Genomic DNA, 21,234 nt, shown 5'->3' with positions numbered 1-21,234 from the left:
AGGACACCACAGTTAGAAACAGCACAACAAGCATGTACCTTGTGCTGTGTTAAAAACTGAATTACAAAAACAGACATGCCATTCCAGTTGCATATATATTTGCAACATTTAATATTATTATTTATTATATAGTAGAGTTGAAGCCCTTCCTCAGAGTTTTATGCTGATTCTTCTCTTACTTTAAGCATGTAAACAGTCATTGTAGTTCTGTCCAAACAAATTCTGCTTTAATCTTTCAAGTTTCTACATAGCAACTAGATTACTTTTCAAATTTTGTTTAAATCATATTCAAAAACCAACAACATCAACTTTAAGTATTAAAACCCTCAAAAAATCCTCACATCATTTTGGGAAAGAAGAAAGTACAAAACCATTGCAATACTGTAATACGCTGAAGTTAAACATTACCTCACATTATTAAATGAAAAGAAAGGAAGAAATAATATGGAAAGATATGAACACAAGATTTGTTTTACAGTTACCATAGAACTTAGAAAGGAAATACTATGTTAATGAATAGGGAATCACCAGAATGACCTGAGGACTCAAAACTTGAGAAGTCCTGAGCAGGGCCAGGAGCTGGACTCGATGATCCTGATGGGTCCCTTCCAACTCAGCATATGATAACATTGTATTTTACCATTGATTTGCTTCCCCACAGAATACACATCCATAACAACAAAAAAAAAAGATTAAGAAAGCTGCTCAGAGGACAAGAGGATTTCATTTTAAGTAGCAAAGTAATTTCAAGATGGGCCATATCACCTCAGTTTTGTGAATTTTTTGGTAATTTCCATTCCAAGATATCAGCTTTCTGTCTTTTCCACCTCCTGATACCAGTGTGCCATCTCGCAGCATACACAGTGCAAATATTCCACCCTCATGTGCTCCTTGAACTGCATGGCTTATTCTGTTGGTACCTGAATAGAAGAAAAAAGACACTGCTACTGAAATACTCAGCTTAATAGCTCCTTCCTCCCGTTTTTTTCTCCATTTCTCTACTATCTGTCAAGGATTGCATCTAAACAGTGATAACAGTGGGCATGAAATGCTGGACCAAAACACACAGACCTACAGAAGAGGCTGAATTAGTATGTCTTATGATATATTCCCCCCATCTCAAAAATGAAAAGTATACATACTCAGTCCAGGCCAAGGACAAAGTAAAAATAGGTTCATTTAAACCTTCCATGGGGGTTTAAGCAAAATAATTTGACATCACACTTGACCTGCAGTAGCACTACACGCCTTATCAGTAAAGAAACCATAACCCAGTCACTTTTATCCTCCAAAGATAATCCACAGCCTCCTGATCCTGAACTTGTACCAAAATCTGAATAAGTTAGAGGTCCTTGTATATCTGGCAGAATGTGCTGATCAGTCTCCAGAGGAGCCTGTACTTCTTTATTGATAAACTTGGCTTGTTCATGTAGCTTCTTAGACTCAACACCTTCAAAACCAACTACATTAGATTAAGTATCTCTAATTTGGTGAATCATTACTATTGTGAAGTGCAAATAAATGATTACTAGTGATACTATTACTGAAATGTGCACCTTGCATCAAAGCTTGGCTAACTTGATGTTTAGCACAAAAGAGGGGCTGATGCAAGTTAGGAAAAAACAATTGCCTTTTCCTTCATCCACATCTATGCATATAATGTGTCAGGTACAACTGATTTCTATTAAGAGAAGTTTTTGCTAAGGATACTTCAACCTGGTGGAAGCAGCCCTCTCTTGCACGTAGAGCTCTGAGTCAAAAGTAGTGAAAACATAGAAAGTACACTGTACTGAGAAAGAAAAACAAGAAAAAAATTTTTTTCCAACTCTGTAGAGCTGGCAGAAGTTGAGGAGATTTTGAGCACACTGAGAATTGCCTTTTATTTCTAGGAGAAAGGGAAGAAGAGGCTGCTTGCAGTCAAGGCAGAAATTAGTCTACCAGCATGATGGCAAACTGGCCCCTGAGCAGTGCACTGCCCCTGTTTCCCTTGTCTGTCCAGAGTCCAAAACAACAATGAAGAACAGGGACATGAGACTATGCAATTTCTAAAGTCAGCTTAGAAGGAAAAGTGTTGAAGTGCCTTGCTTTAAATTATCATAGGAAAAAGGAAAGGGAAATAAATGAGAAGCCAAGTTACAAACACCATATCCACCCCTATCTTCAACAGCAGTGTAGTGGCCAAGGAGATAATTAGCTGACAGTCCTTGATTGAAAAAGAAATCTACAAAAACAGCTCAGTAAGGCTCAAATGGGTAACTGATTCACTGTGTTGTTTTCAGGGTCTTATCCCCTTGAGTAGTATCTTGGGAGAAAGCACTGAGTAAATGAGAAAAAGCTGTCATGCATATCCCTTCTTCCTTTACTAATAAGGCCTCCTTTAAGGGATTCTCCTTGCATGGCATCTCAGACACTAAGTAAACGTTTAGGATGTTGCTGCTGTTTGCCCTCCAGCAGGCATTGACTTTTGCTGCCTAAAAAAAGGTCTCCTCTTACTAGAAAATGCTTTTTAAGAAGTTCTTCCTATCCATCTGTTCTTCTGAAATAAAGCTGAGGAATTCAATTAGATATGAATACATTTTATCTTGACTTCCTAGGAAAACAAATACTGCTGTTTGTTGTATTTTAAAAGCGTGTGTCAATAGGCATAATTTCTGCAAACAGTAGAGAGGGCCAGTATAGGAGACTGGAAATCATCAATTACATTAACAATGTTTCTTTCTATCCCAATGATTAAGGAAAGAACTTTTCTTGGCATCTCTTACATCAGTAAAAGCCCTACATGCTGGCATAGCTCTGTGATTCAGTATTTGACCATAGGGAATGCGTTCAATAGAATTTTGTGCTCTAGCAGTTAGGTATAGATACTCTAGCTTTTTGTAGAAAAGAATCCAGGCATAATCTGCTGCTCTGGGAAAGAGCTCAAGATAAAACAAAATTTATTCTTCTTAAAATGATGCTTTACACTCAAGCCTACACTCACAGTCTGTAACACTAAGATTGAAGTGAATAGTGAAATTTTATCTTACCTTTCCCCCAAACCAAAATGTTTCCACTTGAGTCTCCTGTAATAGTATCACCATTTTCAGAAAAGGTCACACACAGGACAAATTTTGGCTTCTCTTGTTTCTGCATGGTTATGAAAAATACACACTCACAGCAACACACAACCCATGGATTTTAACTTTATGCATTTGGATAATTTAGTTTAGTCTTATACAGCTCTATTATTACTTAAATATCTACAAGAGTTAAACACATTCCTACAGTCTAAACAGAATAGTCTGTGCAAGGGCAGAAGATGCATCAGCTGAGGTTTGTGGCCCAGTTCTGCACCCTTTAATTGCAAGCTGGGGACAGAGTGAGTGAGAAAGCCTGCCAACATGTAACACTTGACCAGGAACGCTCTGAGATAAACCAAGTCCCCCAACTACTGCAGAATGCCAGAGAAAAATCTATTAAAAATGCATGAGAAATAAAATGTTAACAAAATGTAAATGCATTTTCTCAGCATCTCCTCCTGATTTCACACAAAGTATATTAATTGACATTGCATTTAGTTGTTGTCACTATCCTTGGGAGACACAACTCCACAAGCAGTTAACTAGCAGTCACTGGAGTTATCTGCAGTCACTGCAAACATCCCTCAGTTGTGCATGCAACTGCTGTATAGCTTAGTCTATATTCAAGAACAAAACCAAATCAAAACCTTGAAATGAAAATTATATTTACCAAATAGTGGTCATCTCAATGTGTATTTAAATGACATACGTGCATGTGTCTGAGCAGAACAGAGGCAAAGGGAAGAAAATTCATACAGATGTATTTTTTGGGGTCTTTCCTCTGACAAAATAAAAATCTCCTCTATCACTCTCTCTGTTTTTTGCTTTTGTCTTTTTTTTTATTTTTATTTTTTTAACCTGAGATAATTCTAGAGAGTTTTAAGGTAATTTTATTTTGCCCAGGGTGTGGGGTGGGAGGGTGGAGGTACATGGCAAAGAGAATATAGGAAAATGAATACAAGGAACAATATGGTAATTGCACTTCAAAATTTCAATGTGGAAGTTTTACCCATGGAAACACTCTCTGTGCCATACCATGAATGCCACTTGAGCTTCTGCAACATTTCAAGTTTAATAACAATCACTTGTTTTGATTTACTCAAACCTTATTAAATCTTAGTTCTGTATGACTGTATCATTACTATAAACATAAAATTAGAGAAATATTTTACCTCAAATAATCCTTGCTTTTTAATAAGGGAATTCCCTTCTAGTGTCCAAAAATAAAGGTGTGATTTTCCACAAGTGACTATTATATTTGTATCAGTAGGATGAAAATCTGCAGCAAATACAGCTTCATTAGAGCACTTGGAAGGAAAAAGAAAAACATTGTATCAAAATCTAAAATACACAGGAAAGAAACAATATTACATGGTTCTCTAGTTAGATAAACTAATACTTCTGATGTAAGAAAAATTCTGAGCTATTAATTTACTATCATGGTCTGGAATACTTTGTAGTCAAAAGATTTCATGTCTTTATGAGTTAATATCAAAATGTATTCTTCAAAACCATGTCAGGTAATGAGACCTGCTACACAAAAGATTAGCTCAGGATATTTTTCCTGCACATGCTCCTGTCATTGCTGCCCAGAATTTTCTAATCAATTCTAGAATGACAACAATAGCAAAATTTTAAAAAATCCAAAACCATTGGGATAATCTCAACATTAAGAAAATATTCCCATTCTTCACGTTCCTTGCCTTTTATACAGTGAAAACGTTTAAAAGGCACAGAAAGTTAAATACAGAAAGACATTTTATTACAAGAAACCAGATCTACATACAAGCAAGTAGTACAAAATATCTTATTGCAACACCTTGACATCTGCCAGCTTTTCTTCTTTCTGCCAGTCCCACACTGAAAGCACATGGTCGTTGGAGTCATCCACAGAGCACAGGCTACTTCCTCCATTCTGAGGCAAAACATGGGAAATATTAATGCATCACCCAAACAACATGAGGAACATATAAATACACATTCAAAATAATCAAATACATATGTGTAAGTGGAGATATTTACACATATTTACACTTTAACTGTTATACTTGTAGTTATATCTCCATAAAATATAATAATTTATAGGGTCATTGAAAAACAAGGCTTAAAAGGGACATAGAAATGGAACTCTTATAAACTGCAGACAAATGTCAGAAACGTGCTAGGTATCTCTTTACAATATGATCTCTTATCATATTCAGTAGTGGAAATTCCAAAGGCAAACTACATCATTATCTATTTTATTAAGAAGGCTTTTCCTGATAATTATACTGGATTTCTTTCTCTGCAATTTAAACCAATTATTTCTTCTCAGATGTTTGTTAACACACGAAACAATTTTATTCTTCATATTGGTATAATAGATCAAAATCAGAGAACATAGTAAGGAATTAGAAAACAACTTATTCCTGACAAGTGTCTTTTTTATAGTTAGGACATTTATCCCTCTTTCTAATCTTAATTACCCTAATTCCTCCATTTTTTCTTCATGCATCATGTTTGTTAGACCTTCTCCTGTTGGTACTCATTTTTCTGATGTGTCTTTTTACATATGAGGTTGCTTGGTTGTTATCCTGATGATTCAGGCCCACAATACACATCAGACACAACTACAAAAACAACTGTGCCACCCATGAGAGACAGGATTAAGAAACCTGAAGAGAGGGCTGCCTAAAGTGAGAGAAGTACTGCTACAGAATGGGAAGTGATGCTCAGAACAGGCCAAGACATGACAGAAATCATAAAGCAAACATATTAAACACTTGCTTTCTTCTGGCAAAAGCCAATAGTGCTCCTCTGTTATTATGCACCTATTTCCCTCCAGGGGGGTATTTACAGAGCATTTGCTTGCTATTCCTTTTTATGCTTCAAAGGTGATGTCGAACTGTGTTAGCTTTCACCTTTGTATTCTTAACTAGTTCTCCCAATACACCCCTCTCTTTTTTACTTTCTATAAACATAGTCATCAATGAATTTCAATTCTTTGTAGAAACTTTCACTGAAGTAAATTTTGCCTAGGGAATACACCAGGTAGTTCTCTCCTATTTAAAAATGCTCTCAAGATAACCAGACACCACCACATACACTGCTTACAGATTCTGTTGTACATGGCAGGCTTTGATGCTTGCAAGTGCCAGGTCACAGACTCAGGTTTTTATATGGGACTCAAATGCTGCCTATATCAGCATATAAATATTTTCTTTATCTCTCTGATAGATTAGAGTTCAAATGATAATGCCAGCAAGCAAACAACAGGATTTTACTTTTTACAATCCTTTATCCATATGCTTTTGCTGCTTTTAAGCAAAAGATTTTGATTCTCCTACGGGAGCCTCCATTTTTTAAAAGCCTTTTATCAATCACTTTAGGCACAGTGAGAGGGTTAAAAGGTGCAGAGAGAGTAAATTTCTTATGTAGGAAGAAACAGAATAGGATGATTCAAGAAAAGTAGGGATGCTGAAATTTCAAGTACACAAGTATTTTTGCAGCTGCTGAAGAAATTAATTGCCATTTGTTTTAAGCATATGGTAAATCTCCGAGACTGCTGAGATATTGTTAACTTTAATAGCAACCTAAACTGTTGGAAACAAGTGGGCTGCAACCTTTCCTCCTCTAAAGAGGAATCTGAGAGAAGAGACAGCTTGGAAGTTTGTTTTGGTCACCTAAATTTGAAAGATTTCAAAGATCTTTCCAGCAAACAGCCTTAATGTGACTATTCATTTACTTTACTTACAGATTTAGAAAAAGCAATGCAAGTGACAGCTCGGTCAAAAAACCCCATTCCGATGACATGCAGTGTATTCAGAGTTACAGAATCCCAGACACGCACGTGTGGTGGCAATTGCTATAAAACACACATGGAAAAAAATCAGCTGAAACAATGATGGCAAAAACCCATCAGGATTTTAAAAAAGAGAATACATCTGAAAAAAGAAATTATCACAATTGAAGGTAAGAACATTATCAGAACTTCTCTAGAGTCACCCCTGTAAGCAAACTACAAATGGTTTGCTGATTACTGTGCCTAGGACCAATATCTGGGACTGACTATCCAGAGTGTACAGCACTTCAGGTCCCACTGACCTCAGTTAGTTCACTGAGGTTCATGGCCACTGAGATAGTCATCATGAAGTGAACATAGTTGATGACTTTGTGACACGGGATTTACTGGTAGGCCCAGGAACAGTTTAAACTGTATCAACTGAGATAACTCCGGTAAATGTAAAAGGTAAAAGTGTGAAAAGAAGCTTAGGAATTTTTAAAATGTAATTCATTTTAACATCATGAAAATGGCTGGGGAAAAGAACTTTATGTTTAAACTCTTCTTTAAAACAGTAATCAGAACGAGATTTTTTTGTAAATAAGATTCCAGCTATACATCCTGGCTCCAGACCAACTCCCTGTGAAAGCTCCGTGGTCCCTCCTCCCTGCATCCCTCCCCACGCTCAGCCTTTGGCTCCGGGAGCCCCGCGATGCCTCCCACAGACACCAGAGGGCAGCCCCGGAAAGCTGGTGGAGTCTCCCGCTCACAAGCAGTGAAACTGTCCTTCAACATAAAAAAAAATATATAAAAAAGCCCCAAGGCCACAACAGTACCTAGGTTATATAAGTGGTTTTTATATACCTATACACCAAATTCCTCTCAAGCACAGACATCAAACTTTTGGGTTTTATTTCATAAATATAATGGTAAGTTAAAAAAGCTCCAACACATAATAAAAATTAATAGTTTATGTTGCTCAGCTAAGTTATCTTCATATAAAACTTACATTGCATAACTGGTATTTCATTTTTTTTTTCACTGTTCTCGTTTTGGCTGGGATAGAGTTAATTTTCTTTTGCGTAGCTGGTGCAGTGCTGTGCTTTGGATGAGAATAACGTGGATAACACAGATGTTTTGGCTGTTGCTGAGCAGTGCTTACCCTAAGTCAAGGACTTTTCAGTTTCCCATGCTCTGACAGTGAGGAGCAGCACATGAAGCCAGAAGGGAGCATGGTTCAGACAGCTGATCTGAACCAGCCAAAGGGATATTCCATACCACAGAACATCATGCCCAGTATAGAAACTAGGGAGCTGGCCAGGAGAGGCCAATTGCTGCTGGGGGACGAGTTGGCCATCAGTCAGTGGGTGATGAGCAATTGTATTGTACATAATTTCTCTTTCTTGGGTCTTATTTCTCTCTTTTTGTTGTCCTTATTTTTGTTCTTGTTATTTATTTAAAATTTAATAATAATAACAACTGTTCTTATTTCAAACCACAAGGTTTATCCTTTTTCCAATCTCCTCCCCATCCCACTGAATGGGATGAGTGGCTGTGTGGTACTTAATTGCTGACTGGGGTTAAATCACAACACTCAAAGTAGCCAGCATATTGATAACCCAGTTTTTATCCCAAAATTCTTCTTTGGCATCTGCCAAGAAGTTTGCAATAGTTTGGTTATGACAACAGCTGCATACTCTGCTGAGTAACTTTTTCCTCATGGTTTTTACTGCCTCTCCTTGTTCCCATTCTTTTTCCCTTTTGTTAGCTCTTTGGAGCAATGTTCATCTTACTCTGTTCAAATAAAGTCCTAGCTTGCAGCTAAGCTTACAATAATACAGGTGGCAATAAAGAAAAAAAAATATTCTTGCCTAGATGATGGCAAGAGTGAAAGTTCAGGTTTTTTCAGCAAACAACCCAAACCCATTCTTTGTAGTTTGATTTTGGTAGCTGTGATCAGAAATGAAGTTGTATACTGCACAATTTAATGTCTTCCTTTTCCCAACATCCCTCTGCCCTCTCAGGTCTTCTTTGCAGCCTTATCCCTCCATGCCTCTCAGAGACCAGCTCCAAATTTATCTTCAGTCTGTCTAAGTCACGGAACCAGAAACTATTGACCAGTCTTGACAATAGAACTGGGTAACTGTGATAGTGTGCAATAGAAACTCTCAAATTAAGTTTTGCTTCCGTTCAGTCCAAAAATGTAAGAGCAATTTAACTACAACAGGAAAAGAATATAGCATGTATCTTCCTAATAACATATTCTTACAAAATATAAACAACTATACATCATCAAAGCAGCCACTTACTTTCCCATCCTTGGATGTCCCTGCAACTTGACCTGTTGCTATAGTGATCCTGTCAGGATGAACAGCCAGGCTAAAAAAGAAAAGAAGAGGCCAAACTTAAAGCTATTGACTATCTCTTTAAACAAGCTATTACCTGAGCTTGTAATAAATAGCCCTATTTTAGCCATATGAAGCACACAGCATACGTGTAACCTTAACTACATAAAAACAGAACTGACAAAACAATTGCCATGCTCTTCTATTCAAAAAACTTTTCTTCCCTTTGAAGAAGGCAGTAATTTACTTGTCCTAATACCTCAATGCATGTATCAAACAAGCCCCAGTCTCACTCGTGTGGGATTCACCTCACCTAGGTTTAAAAGAGTGCAGCGTACAAGGTTTCGGTTTGAGCAAGTTCCGAACTTCAGTATCTCTAGTCAGAGGCTGCAGAGACCTGGTCAGTCCCATCAGAGCTGTCTAGTGACAGCCCCCCAGAGCAAACAGATGTAGCCACTCTAACAATGTTCTTCAGTCTGTATGACCAGATATTCAGTGAGTTTTATAGGGAGACACCAACTTCCTCTAATGCTTTTCAAAAGGTAAAAGAAGTCCCTTATTAAGAAAGGATACAGAAATCAGGAATTTTAATTTTAAAATTAACACCGAGGTTTTAAAAACTGTGATCAATGTTAACTGATGCCTCTAAGAAAAGCAACCTAAAACTTATAATAAAGTCTGGTGTACAGTCTATTTTTGTCCTAAAATCCTCTGAATTCTTTTTTCACTGCATCTGCTTTGCATGCAGTTCTAGAGGCCAAGTACCATACAAAATGAACTGTGGCTATATTTCATTTAGCTTTACAAACCAGAAAGCTATCCTCTTTCCAATAAACCTGAAAGCATTGAAATATCTAGAGACAGAAAATTTGAAAGAAGGAAATGAGATGGAACAGGTCCAAGGTAAAAATCTCCTTGTAAAACAACCAGATTATACAAATAATTCAATTTATGAAACATGCTCACCGTTCAAGCAGATTTGGTTATCAAGCCTATTTTTGGCTTTAAGGGACAATAGGTGTTTCATAATGCCTAATCTAAAGAAGGGATATCAAACTCATTTTATACATTAGGGCCCATCAGATAATCCAGGTGCTCTTTTTCAGCTACACTGTGCAAGCAGACTGATAACATCAAGATAAACCATATGTTTATTTAGATTTCAGTTTAACATTTCTGATATTTGCTGGTATCTAGTAACCTCTGAGCTTCAACACACTTAAATCACTTCAAAGCCCAATCTGGCATGTGTGCATGGCAGCAGACAAACCAAATCTAGTTTATAGTCTAGTTTATCTGCCATGATGTCAGCAGCCTGAAGACTATCAGGAAGACCACAGGTGAGATTAAAACTATTTTGCTGGTTAGGTTGAACCTAAAGGAACTGTACTCGTCACCCAAGCCCTGGTGAGGGGCAATAATTCAACCCTACTTAAAAATGGCAAGCAGAAGATTCTGAAGAAGAAGACAATGTTCAATCATCCTAAAAGAAGAGTAATGAAAATGAGTGGATCTATCTCAAATACTGTTTAATGAAGAAAAAAAGAATGGTTATTAGATGACTTACCACTTCACATCATCATTATGACCAGTGTAATGTCTCTGAAGTTGCTCTTCAACATTGAATAACACAACTACAGACGCGATGAAGTACACGGTCTCTCCCGTCGGCAGGAGATAGAGATTGCTGCGACAGTCCCGACCCCTATATCCATAGCTAGCGTGTTGGTCAAGCTGCAATAACATTGTCTACCAATGAAGAATGTTAAAAACAAGAAAAAAAAAAAAAAAAAAAGATGGATTCTCTGTCCTTGTAGTCTGCATCTCTTGGATTGAGCATGGCTTTATTACTTCAGACAACCTTCAGAACTCTTTGCCTTATTACAGTCGAGAGCTGAACACTTTGCAGACTTTAAAACCTACATATCCTATAAAAAATCCATAGCAAAGAATGTGGGAATTTGCAGACGTACTATTCCTTTAGCATCCTCTAGAATTTGATAAATACCAGACTAAGGCAATACTAATTTTGTCCCAGGTGTATTTACTATTTACACTGCTTAACTAATTAAAATAAAAAATTAGACTTGATAGAAACACTAATAAGTCGTTCAGCACATCTCCCTGCATTACACGAGGATTGATTGCATTACCCTGTGTGCAGGTTGACGGATTTCATTAATGTGGACATGACCAGCCAGATGGATAAAAACCATAAAAGGGTTACATCATCCATTTCCATTTATTTTTGTAGTATTTAAAAGGCAGTGGCCCAGATTCTGATGCTAGTCATATCAACATGAATCTAAAATTAATTCAATGAAATGACTGGAATAATAATCTCATTTAGACTGAATGTTAATTCAGCCAAATTTTGTAGTTTTATTCTTCTGAAGTGTCATTAGGGACTACAACTATTTTAGCTTTCTTTTTTTTTTATGGGAACAGAAAGAAACAGCATTAGCAGAATCTTGGCAAAACAGAAGTGCATTCTAATGCAGTCAATATGGAGAAACTGGCTGTGAAAAATATATGGAGAGATAATGAAACCCCAATTACATGATCTAAACAAGATACTTGTGCACTATTCTGTATGGTCAATGATAAGCCACTCAAATAGTAATGTTAATGTTGAAATAATAAGGTCAATAGTTAATGTATTTAAATTATTTTAGAAGAAAAATCTTGCTGATTTTGCTTATAAATGCAGTAGAAATAGTGCTGCATACCCAATTATCAAAGTGTGAATTCAGAAATAGAGCTTTTAGTATCATAAAATGAAACACCTCAGCCAAAGTTTCTTCAAGTTTGAGATATTAAAATGTGATGACACTGAAACAATCAATACCTTCAATTACAAAGAATTTACTATCAATCTGAATCTGTCTGTGACGGTTGGTGTTACTACTCTAGATTGCTGGACAATGCTTTATTTGTCTAAATTTATTTTTCTCCCTAAGGCCAGATACCATTACAGAAGCCAATGTAATATTTCCCTAGTTCAACAACGCATAATCACATTTATAGTGAACCAGCAGCTGAAGTTAGAGTAAGGAATTGAACTTAAAAAAAGTGAAGAACATTACACAGACGTTCACAAGGAACAAATCTCAGTGCAAAAAACAGCCATTATATAGGAAAGATTACATTCTTTAGGGAAAATCTCCTTTCTTTACTATTCTTCCTGTGGGGAACAATGCTGCATTCAACCCTTCACATGACTGCGTTGTCAAACACTCAATTTCTTTCTATCAGCCTTCTTTCTCAGATGCAAACTCCTGGGGTTGATCCCTCCTTTTCCTCACTGTTTCCCACACTCGGATTTGGTGGTTTCGACTTGGATTTGCTGAGCTGGCACTTCAGGGAATGTTACCTTGACCTTTTCTTTTCATTTGGCCTGCAGTTTTTGTTTCAATCCTCCTGCTTGCCAAGAGAGTTGCTCTCAAATGGATTTGGGCAGGCCACTGCTCCCGCCCTGATGTCCCTAGTGCTGATTTCTCACTTGGATTTTCCACCTCTGCTCCAGCCCCCCTCACACTTCATCATTCAGCATTTTTCTTTCTTCAAGTCCTAATATATATGATAATATATCAAAGGTGTGAACCTTTTTCAGCTTACCTGGGCAGCTGCTAATGTGACTGTAACACCCCTTCAGGGTTCTGGTATGCCCTGAAATCAATACCCATTAGATTTTCTTCCTTCTGTTTCTCATCACAGTCTGCTTTCCTTTCCATTTGTCCATGCCACCTCCAATATCTTGTTTCCCTATCCCCATTCTTACATTATAGAGCATTTCTGGCTGTACTCCCACAGCTAGACATGTGTCTGCTACAAAGATGTTTTTCCTATTCCAGTTCTATTACCCTCCAATCAAACAGTGAAGCTTCTCCAACTCAGCTGTAAAGAATGTCTACAATATTGCTGGGTTTTCTGCTATCTTAGTCTTTCTTCTTAAATTATCTCATGCTCCTGCTCACAGCTTTTCTTCTCCTTGTTAGCCTGTAAAGTGGGCATTACCTTCTCCCTCTTTTTTTAAAATTATTTTAAATTATTTTTCTAAACCTTCCATATACCTAGTCATTGCTCTAAATATTAAGTATGGCTATCATTATTGGATTTAACTGCAAATAAATTAGAAACTGAAGAAGCTAGCACAGTATTTTTGGAAAAAAACCACCTCCTCCTCAATAACCATTTAGAATAACCATTTAGGATTAGTTAGATCATTTTATTAATTCACACCTTTTCTATTCATAGACAACCTTAATAGAGAGGATTCTGCTGGGTATATGGACACACACCTGGAAGGACATATGAATATTCAAACTAAAAATAATAGTCCATCTGGCAAATGTTCAGTCATTTAAATAAGCTTAAGTGAGAAACTAATGAGACTGAAATCATGACCTACCCTAATTATAATTTCTTATAATAGTCTGAAATATTGACGTCAAGTTCCACCTACATGCTGCCAAATGACATTCTGCTTTGTTTCATCGTTGGGTGTTCTGTTATTTCAGCAAGTTTTCTAACACTTTCTCCTGTATCATCCTTAGGCCCACAGAGCGAGGAGCTCCTTACAGCTACAAAAGACATCATTCAATTCTGTTGTGAGAAATGGTGAGAACTTGTACAACAATTAGATGGCAAAATGCTGTAAGCAGCATTTACCACTCTAATCTCACCTGTTTTATTAATTTTATGGATTTTTTGTCTTTTGAACTCATCTTCACTTATTTGTGCATGCATTATCTATGCAGTTCCAGCAGAATGGCATAGAACCTACAGGCTCAGCTGCAATAGGAATAATAAGAATGGTTACTAAATCTGTCATTAATCTCTTGTGAATACAAAGGGACTTTTGGAAACTCTCTGAACGTTCTGAAACCACATGCAGTTCTATTTATACAACTTTGAAAAAGACTATATGCTGTCTTTTTTTTATGAAGACAAAGTAATTTCCTATTTTCATTGTTTGTGACCAAAAAAGTCTTTTTCCTAAAACAGAAAACCTTATGAAGACATCATCTCTCTAAAGATAATGATAATATAGATAATAAAGATAATATATTACAAATAGACTCAGATCTTGTTGTGTTTATATTTAATCTTGAATCATCTATTATACGTAATAAGATTATACAAAAGTGAAATGCCTTTTTTTTCAAGAAAGAATATATTTTATCATTATACTTAAAAGTGAAATATGAAAACTTTCGTATGTAATGAAACACTGATTTCTTTTAAGTTAGATTTTTGCAATTATGTCCACTCATAGAAGTCAGTGGAAAAATCTGCTTGTTCGGTATTTTTGGTGTGTAAGCCCCCTTAAGATATAAATACAAATATTATTTTATATATGATATTTTATAAACTTTATGGCTAAGCATGTATCAGTTGCACAGCACTACTCAATTCAGGGCTTATTCACGTGCTGAAGTTGAATGTACCATCCTCTTAAGGACAACGGTGTACATTTTATAAAACAGTTTAAAATGATAAATTACTGCTAAGAACCAGAAAAAAAACCTGAGCTTGTCTTATGCATACCATAATTAATAATCCCAGCTCACTGCATTCTTATGATATGCCTAGTTTAATCTTTGGCTAATTAGCATGCTTCATACTTAACCTCCAGGCAACATTTGAGCTAAATCTCTCTTAAGCTGCCACCCTGTACTTTACAAGGTGAAGAACAGCAGCCTCGAGAAATTAACACCTATTTTCAACGGAATGTCACTTCACCAATTAAATAAACCCTTAATCCTGCTATACTTTAGCTCAAAAAGTTATTTAACCCAAATCATTAAGGAATGATTGATTTCTAGTAGTCCTCCAGCACAGAAAGGATACACCCATTCCAGTTTAAGCCTCTTGGCTGGTAGTTCTACTTTTGCTTCCAAATTGTAAGATTCCACTTGCTCTTTGGGCATGTACATGGTAACAGGACGTCCACGAAGAAACATTTTTACGTATCCTTCCTCTACAAAAGGTCAGAAATGTTTACTGTTACACAAAAAAGCCATCAGGGGAGAATTCCAGTGCTCCTCCATCCCTTCCCACATAACAGTTTGGTGTATTACAATTACAGAATGACATGCAAAATCAAACTTAGAAATTTAGCAGGTTCTTTTTTTCCTAAATCATAATCACTAAGCAGAATTTTTAAAAAACATACAAAGTCCCTTCTTCCTCTAAATATTCTGAGTAGCAGAATTAGAACTAAACAATGTCACGAAGAACTACAAAACAGGTCTGAAATTGAAACTTTTTTTGGAAAATGCTACAATATTACATTTTTTAAATATAAAAATGGAGGGGAATACATCAAAGATTACAATTAACGCAGAAATGCCACTTAAAATTAATTTTATTTTTTAATCAATGTTTACAGTTGAGCATCAGCATCTAAATTATTTTCCAACACTCAGTCGCATTCTTTGCATCCCAGTGTAAAGATATGCTTTACACTTGATACAGTGTTAGAGATACATTAGAAATAAGGAACACAAACAATTAGTAAGAGGAATCATGCTGATGTACATGCAGAAAAGATATGTGCTTTAAGAATTACTAAACATTGAAAAAGGAATGACAACATTGACAGGACATTAAAAGAAAGGAAAATGACATACAGGAAAGAAGCTACAAAAACTCAATTGGCTGACAGAAGTAAACATTTCTAGAAGAAAATACTAAAAGTAATGTGTTGAACTGGTAAGAAATATTTTTGGGGGAGAGAAGCAGAGATTAATAACAGATCTGGAAGTACTGACTTGGGGACTTCATGGGGCTTATAAAACTAGGAGATCTGGGAAATGCCATGAAGGTCTGACTAGGACTTTTGGGAAGTGGCAAGGCCAAAGTGGGTGTCCTGTGAACTTCTGATGAAGTTTGTCCAGATTCAGAACGTGCTGGCTCTTGCTGCTCCATCGGCAGATCAAGGGGTTCAGCCTTGTTCGCATGCGAATCAAGCAGTTTTGGAGTCAGTGACATCTGTAGAGTTACTAGACAGAATAATCGTGGGCACAGAGGAAATGGAAGGGCAAAAGTAACAAAAATCATGTAAATGAAAAAAAAAATTATACAATTTAGGAGTGTTAAAATTATGCTATGAATTGTTAAGTATCATTACAAATATACCACTGTTCTTTTTAATTTGAAAGCTAAGGTTTTATTTTAATTGGAAATATGCATATGCTACAAATCTTGACTAAATTAATAAAAATTATTGATTGAACAAACAATTATCATAGCTATGCTGTATTACCTAACTAGATGTGTATTCTGCCTTTTTACGAAGTGATACGGGAAAGAGATCTATCTGGTCTGTCACAGTAAAGTTACAGCTATGTCTCTCTAGCTTCATTTACAGAATGCATACATAAAATGAAAACAACAGAATGCTTAATGCTAAAAAGAAGGGATAATGATGAAATAATGGTGACAGAAGGTTGGAACTTCAAGATGACCGTTAAAATGACAGAATATTGGAATTGTTTTTGAAAATTTACTCCAATAGATCTGTATTGGAAAATAAAATAGAGGGTAGAGCATTAAATAGCAAAGCATTACAGCACTATTTGTATGCGCATGCAGCATCTATTTAATGAGCTTCAAACACGTGCCAATACTGCTGATGCTGGCACACTGGAAGTCAACAGATTTTCAGCAATGACAACTACTGGCTGTACTTGTCAAAGGCTGTGAACGAACCAAAGTTAAATTCACTGAGCTGCTTTTCTCACCTGAGGCTTACAGGACTCATAAAACTTGCATTTAGTCATGTAGAATTGGAGCATTTGACCTAGTCACACAAGACTAGGAAACAGCACATACATACTAACCTGTACAGTAAACCATACCATGTATATTACAACAAGTATATGAATTATGGCTTCAGAATGTGTGTGTGTCTCTCTCCTAACTATAAAGAGGAACTTAGGCTGATTAGGTCAGGCACAGAAGTCATATTGTGTATTTATTTCTAACTTTTGGTAATATTAATTCCATTTCTACTAATTCCTAATCCAAATAAATTATCTACACAACCAATCTCCATCCTTTTCTTCATACTTTTCTTAAGTAAGTTTGTAAGACAGCAGAGTTCTAAATGTAAAGATATAGATGTAAAGACAGACAATCATCAAACTAAAAAGACAGACCAACAGTGAAACTTTTAGACAAATGTATCCTTTACATCTGCAGTTTTGTAAATTTGATGTTGGTGTTGCATAAATTAACAGTTAATGAACTGAAATAAGAAGACACATTAATGCCAGTGGGATCTTCAAAGGAGACCACCACTGACTGCAGGTATAAATTTGTACAAAGAATACACAGAGGTAGAGACTCTCTAAAAGACTTTGCCTTGAGAACAAACAATTTGCTTTGTGGAATTCACACTTATTGCAAAGCTGAAAGATGCTGATTAGTAGAAAAACTGTTAGGATATAGATACCTCTAAAAAGCAGATAAATCTGTGATTAGATCACAGATATAAACATGCATCAAAAATGTGCATATTAACACTACAACTTAACTAAAGCTTTAGACACCAATATGGTATGTTTACCAAAAGTAACTCTGCTTTATGACGCTGAGCAAAAAGCAATGAGAAATTAGTTGAAGGCCTAGGTCTGTTTATTTAATATTCAGAAAAATCTACAATCTACTCAGTAAGAAAAAGCAAGGGAAAAACAAAGGCTTCTATGATCATGTTAGGCTAACAGCAAAACAGCCAACAAAGGGGCAAATTCTATTTCAGCAAAAGTGCAGAATGCCATTTCAAACACAGTGAACATCCATGTGTTGCCATATAGCTCTCTCAACATTTTTTTTCTAATTCAAATTCTTAGGAATAAGTCCACAGGAATGTAAATTATAACCCGTTATTATGATTAAAGTGCACCTGAGGGTTATAATTCAGTAGATCATATAATAAATGGTATATAACACTTTTGTTTCACTCAAAAGAACTAGAAAAGTTTTAACATTGCAAAATGCACAAAAGTTAGAAAACAGCTGTATATACATTGAGCTTTTATCCCACCAGAGCCATTTTGCTTCGAGAGCTATGAGGTTTTGGACGTGAAGCCTACCTTTGCAGTGTGTCACACGGCGCTTCCCTTGTGATTACAGAGACAGAGACAGAAGGGCTAGATAAAGATGTGTTTGAATACAATAAACTCTCTAAATACCTGCTCTACAGGCTGCTCAGTCTTATTCTGCTGCAGGCTAACCTGGGGCTTGACAAAACACTGAACCATACGCTGGGTAATTACCTTCTAAACCGCTTTCCTCAGTTAGGGGGCTCTGTTTAGTTCTACCATTAAAACACTGGCTTAAGCTCCATTATGCAACCACATACTTAAGTAAAATAACAAGTATAACCTTAGAAAAAACCATTCATTTCAGTAGGAATTTTTTCTAGGTGAGAAGGACACCTGTGTAGTGTCACACCTATTTAATTACTGACCTTTATCTATGGGAAAAGTGGCAGAAGAAAAAATTTGTATATACCTCTGAGTACACAGTATAAGGGAAGGAGAAAAATTAGGCAAGGAAAGCATATTCTGTGCAAATTGGAAGTTTTCTTTTTCTAAACCATCAGTTTTCAGGGAAGGGACATGAACCAGGATTATATTGTCACAAGAGACCTAAGTGTTTATTTAGTTTAATGTATTATTGACTTCAAAATCAGTTACACTAAACCTTGAAATATGGCTTAAGAGCTTTGTTGGATGTTGATCAACCCAAGCAGTAAACAAAAGAACTCCAACTTTTTTAGCTTAATGTATGATTACTGTCACAGAACTATGCATAAAAATAATACAATACATCTGATAAATCAACAGGGGTTTTCCCCTTCCTAATTTGTTAAAATAAATCTTAATTGTCCTTGACTTTTCAGAACAAAAATAACTGCTATATATGCTACTCAGCTTCATATTTTTATTGAGACACTTCAAAATTTTTAACTGTCTAATGACAAGGACAAACATTACTTTCACTTACACCTACTGTCTCACTTTCAAAATCTTTCAGCGGGGATAATACCTAAGTTGGAAAATATTAAAGTGCTTTTCAAATTAAAGATAGATTACCAAAACTTTAGTAACAAACCACCTTTTTATTAGTAATTTGATTAATTACATTACAAGGCTTTGGGACAGATGCGGAAATCTTCAACAGTTGTAGAGGGCACCATTTGATGATTACATTAACATGACAGCATCATAGCTGTAACTTGGCATTGCTTTACTTACAAAAACCTTAATAATGCTTTGAAAGAGAAAACATATGTGAAGTAAGAAGACATGGCCCTTTTTGTCCTTGTCTTCTTACAAAGAATCCCAACTGTAAAATAAATCTATTGGATCAGTAAAATCTAGAGTGAACTGATCGACTTTTTAAAAATATGTCAGCAGCAGCCCGTAAGTATCATGTTTAGATTCCCAACACCAGTTTCTAGCAGCCATAGAAGAAAGGGGGCTGGTGGGGGAACCCAAATATGTTATCACAGTTATAATCTGCTTAAAAAATTTAAGAGTTCCTACCTGCACTGAACATTGGTTCCTTGGGTTTGCTGTGAAAATAATGAAGAAATTACTATTTTAAAAGCATGCACATACAGTCTGCACATGTATATGTATCAATATAATATAAAACTGAAAACATAATACTATAATTTTTTTTGACTGCAGGTATGAATAAAAATACTTTTTTGATTAAATTATTTACAAAGTAAATCCCCAGGCAAACACAGTTAAAACCAGTAAACATCCTTGATGGCACTTTTACATTCAATTCTCATTACATTCTCAAAATTATAGATTTTCCTCCACTAACTACCAAATTCTCTTCTTCTGCAAAATTAATCCAGTTACAGGATAACACAGGAACTGGCCACAAGCAGCTGTATTATTTTTTGTTTCTGGTCTGGATTTAAGGAGCAAACTAAAGTTTGAATCCTGTTTTTTCCAAAGAGTTCACATAAAACACGGAACTGCCCAGTTGTTTCTTGGTGAATGACAGCACTTGGTAAAACACAGAGAGCACAAAACCATGACTAAAATGTCTTCTCTTTGTCACTGCACTGCTGCCTGGAAGACAACTGGAAATGGGTTTTTCTTTTTGTCTTGAGAAAATATTTAGGAAAACTTCAGGGGGAAAATACATAAAGCATGTTGAGAAGCTCTCTGGATAGTACTACCCTGGCCAAAAGGAAGGAATCTTTGTTAAGAAATGCTAGTTATTTGTTTTCTTTGTCCTTTGCCCCTGTAAATCAAGCTCAAGGGTCTTGTTTCTGATGAAGAATGGAAGGCACACTAAGTTATACTATGCAGTTATTTTTCCTCCCAGTTCCCTTTTTTTAAACTCTTTTGAAGGGTTAAAACCTTTAACCCTAAAACTTTTGAAGTATCAGATAACTGCTGTACGTTTCTTAGGGTGGTCCCAAAAGGGCTGAACTCCCTATCATTCTGATGGAGAAATGCTGAAGCATGAAGTATTCCTAGAGCTTGATGTCATCTCAAGACCCTCTCCTAGACTGCAGTGGGCAGACGAGGAGAAATCAAAAAAAGAAACAAAACAGTGTTGGATTTTTGCACAAGGGTTTTTTTCTAAGCATAAAAGATTGTCTCTCACTACAATGAAAGTTGTAGCAAATAATTCTATTACATTTTTACCTTTTCTTTGGTTTGACACTTATATTGAGAATAAGACTTTACTTACTGATAAACCCAAACCAAACCAAATTAATTCTGATTCTACTCCAAATTTAGCAACTTTCTATAATATCAGCCTTTGTGTTAATCATGCATCAAAATACATGCTTCAAGCTGGCATACACAGCCAATGTCATCTATATAAATAGCATGATGTGTTGCCATTGTTAACACCAAGATTAACATTTTTTCTTATGAATGAAGATATTTTTAGAAAACAAAAAAACTTTATGGGATGGAGCACTAGTCAGAAATGCTGCCATATTAGAGACAAAACAGTCCCTGGCTCTGAACAGACCATGTGGACTTATTCAAGCTAATCAAGCTAATGTTTAAGGCTG

The 21,234-nt window shown here is 36.0% G+C and overlaps 1 protein-coding gene across 12 annotated transcripts in view; it reads right to left on the bottom strand.

Annotated features, from left to right (window-relative positions):
- Positions 1-21,234, bottom strand: part of EML1 (EMAP like 1) — a 125,035-nt gene that overhangs the window by 11,749 nt on the left and 92,052 nt on the right. For 5 of the 12 annotated variants that reach the window (XM_069018238.1, XM_069018247.1, XM_069018236.1 and 2 more), the window contains 10 exons: positions 19,724-19,752; positions 18,266-18,292; positions 15,018-15,147; positions 10,732-10,881; positions 9,129-9,198; positions 6,793-6,903; positions 4,879-4,974; positions 4,232-4,366; positions 3,027-3,126; positions 766-920 (listed from right to left, as the gene is read on the bottom strand). In XM_069018238.1, coding sequence (XP_068874339.1) covers positions 766-920; positions 3,027-3,126; positions 4,232-4,366; positions 4,879-4,974; positions 6,793-6,903; positions 9,129-9,198; positions 10,732-10,881; positions 15,018-15,147; positions 18,266-18,292; positions 19,724-19,752 — 1,003 coding nt within the window. Of the gene's footprint in view, positions 1-765; positions 921-3,026; positions 3,127-4,231; positions 4,367-4,878; positions 4,975-6,792; positions 6,904-9,128; positions 9,199-9,477; positions 9,669-10,731; positions 10,914-13,849; positions 14,176-15,017; positions 15,148-18,265; positions 18,293-19,723; positions 19,753-21,234 lie in introns of those variants that run through there. The other 7 variants (XM_069018237.1, XM_069018246.1, XM_069018240.1 and 4 more) reach the window with 4 other exon arrangements.

Source organism: Aphelocoma coerulescens, chromosome 5 (assembly GCF_041296385.1).
Source record: "Aphelocoma coerulescens isolate FSJ_1873_10779 chromosome 5, UR_Acoe_1.0, whole genome shotgun sequence".
In the NCBI taxonomy this organism is placed as follows: domain Eukaryota; kingdom Metazoa; phylum Chordata; class Aves; order Passeriformes; family Corvidae; genus Aphelocoma; species Aphelocoma coerulescens.
This window is presented reverse-complemented; position numbering and strand designations above follow the sequence as displayed.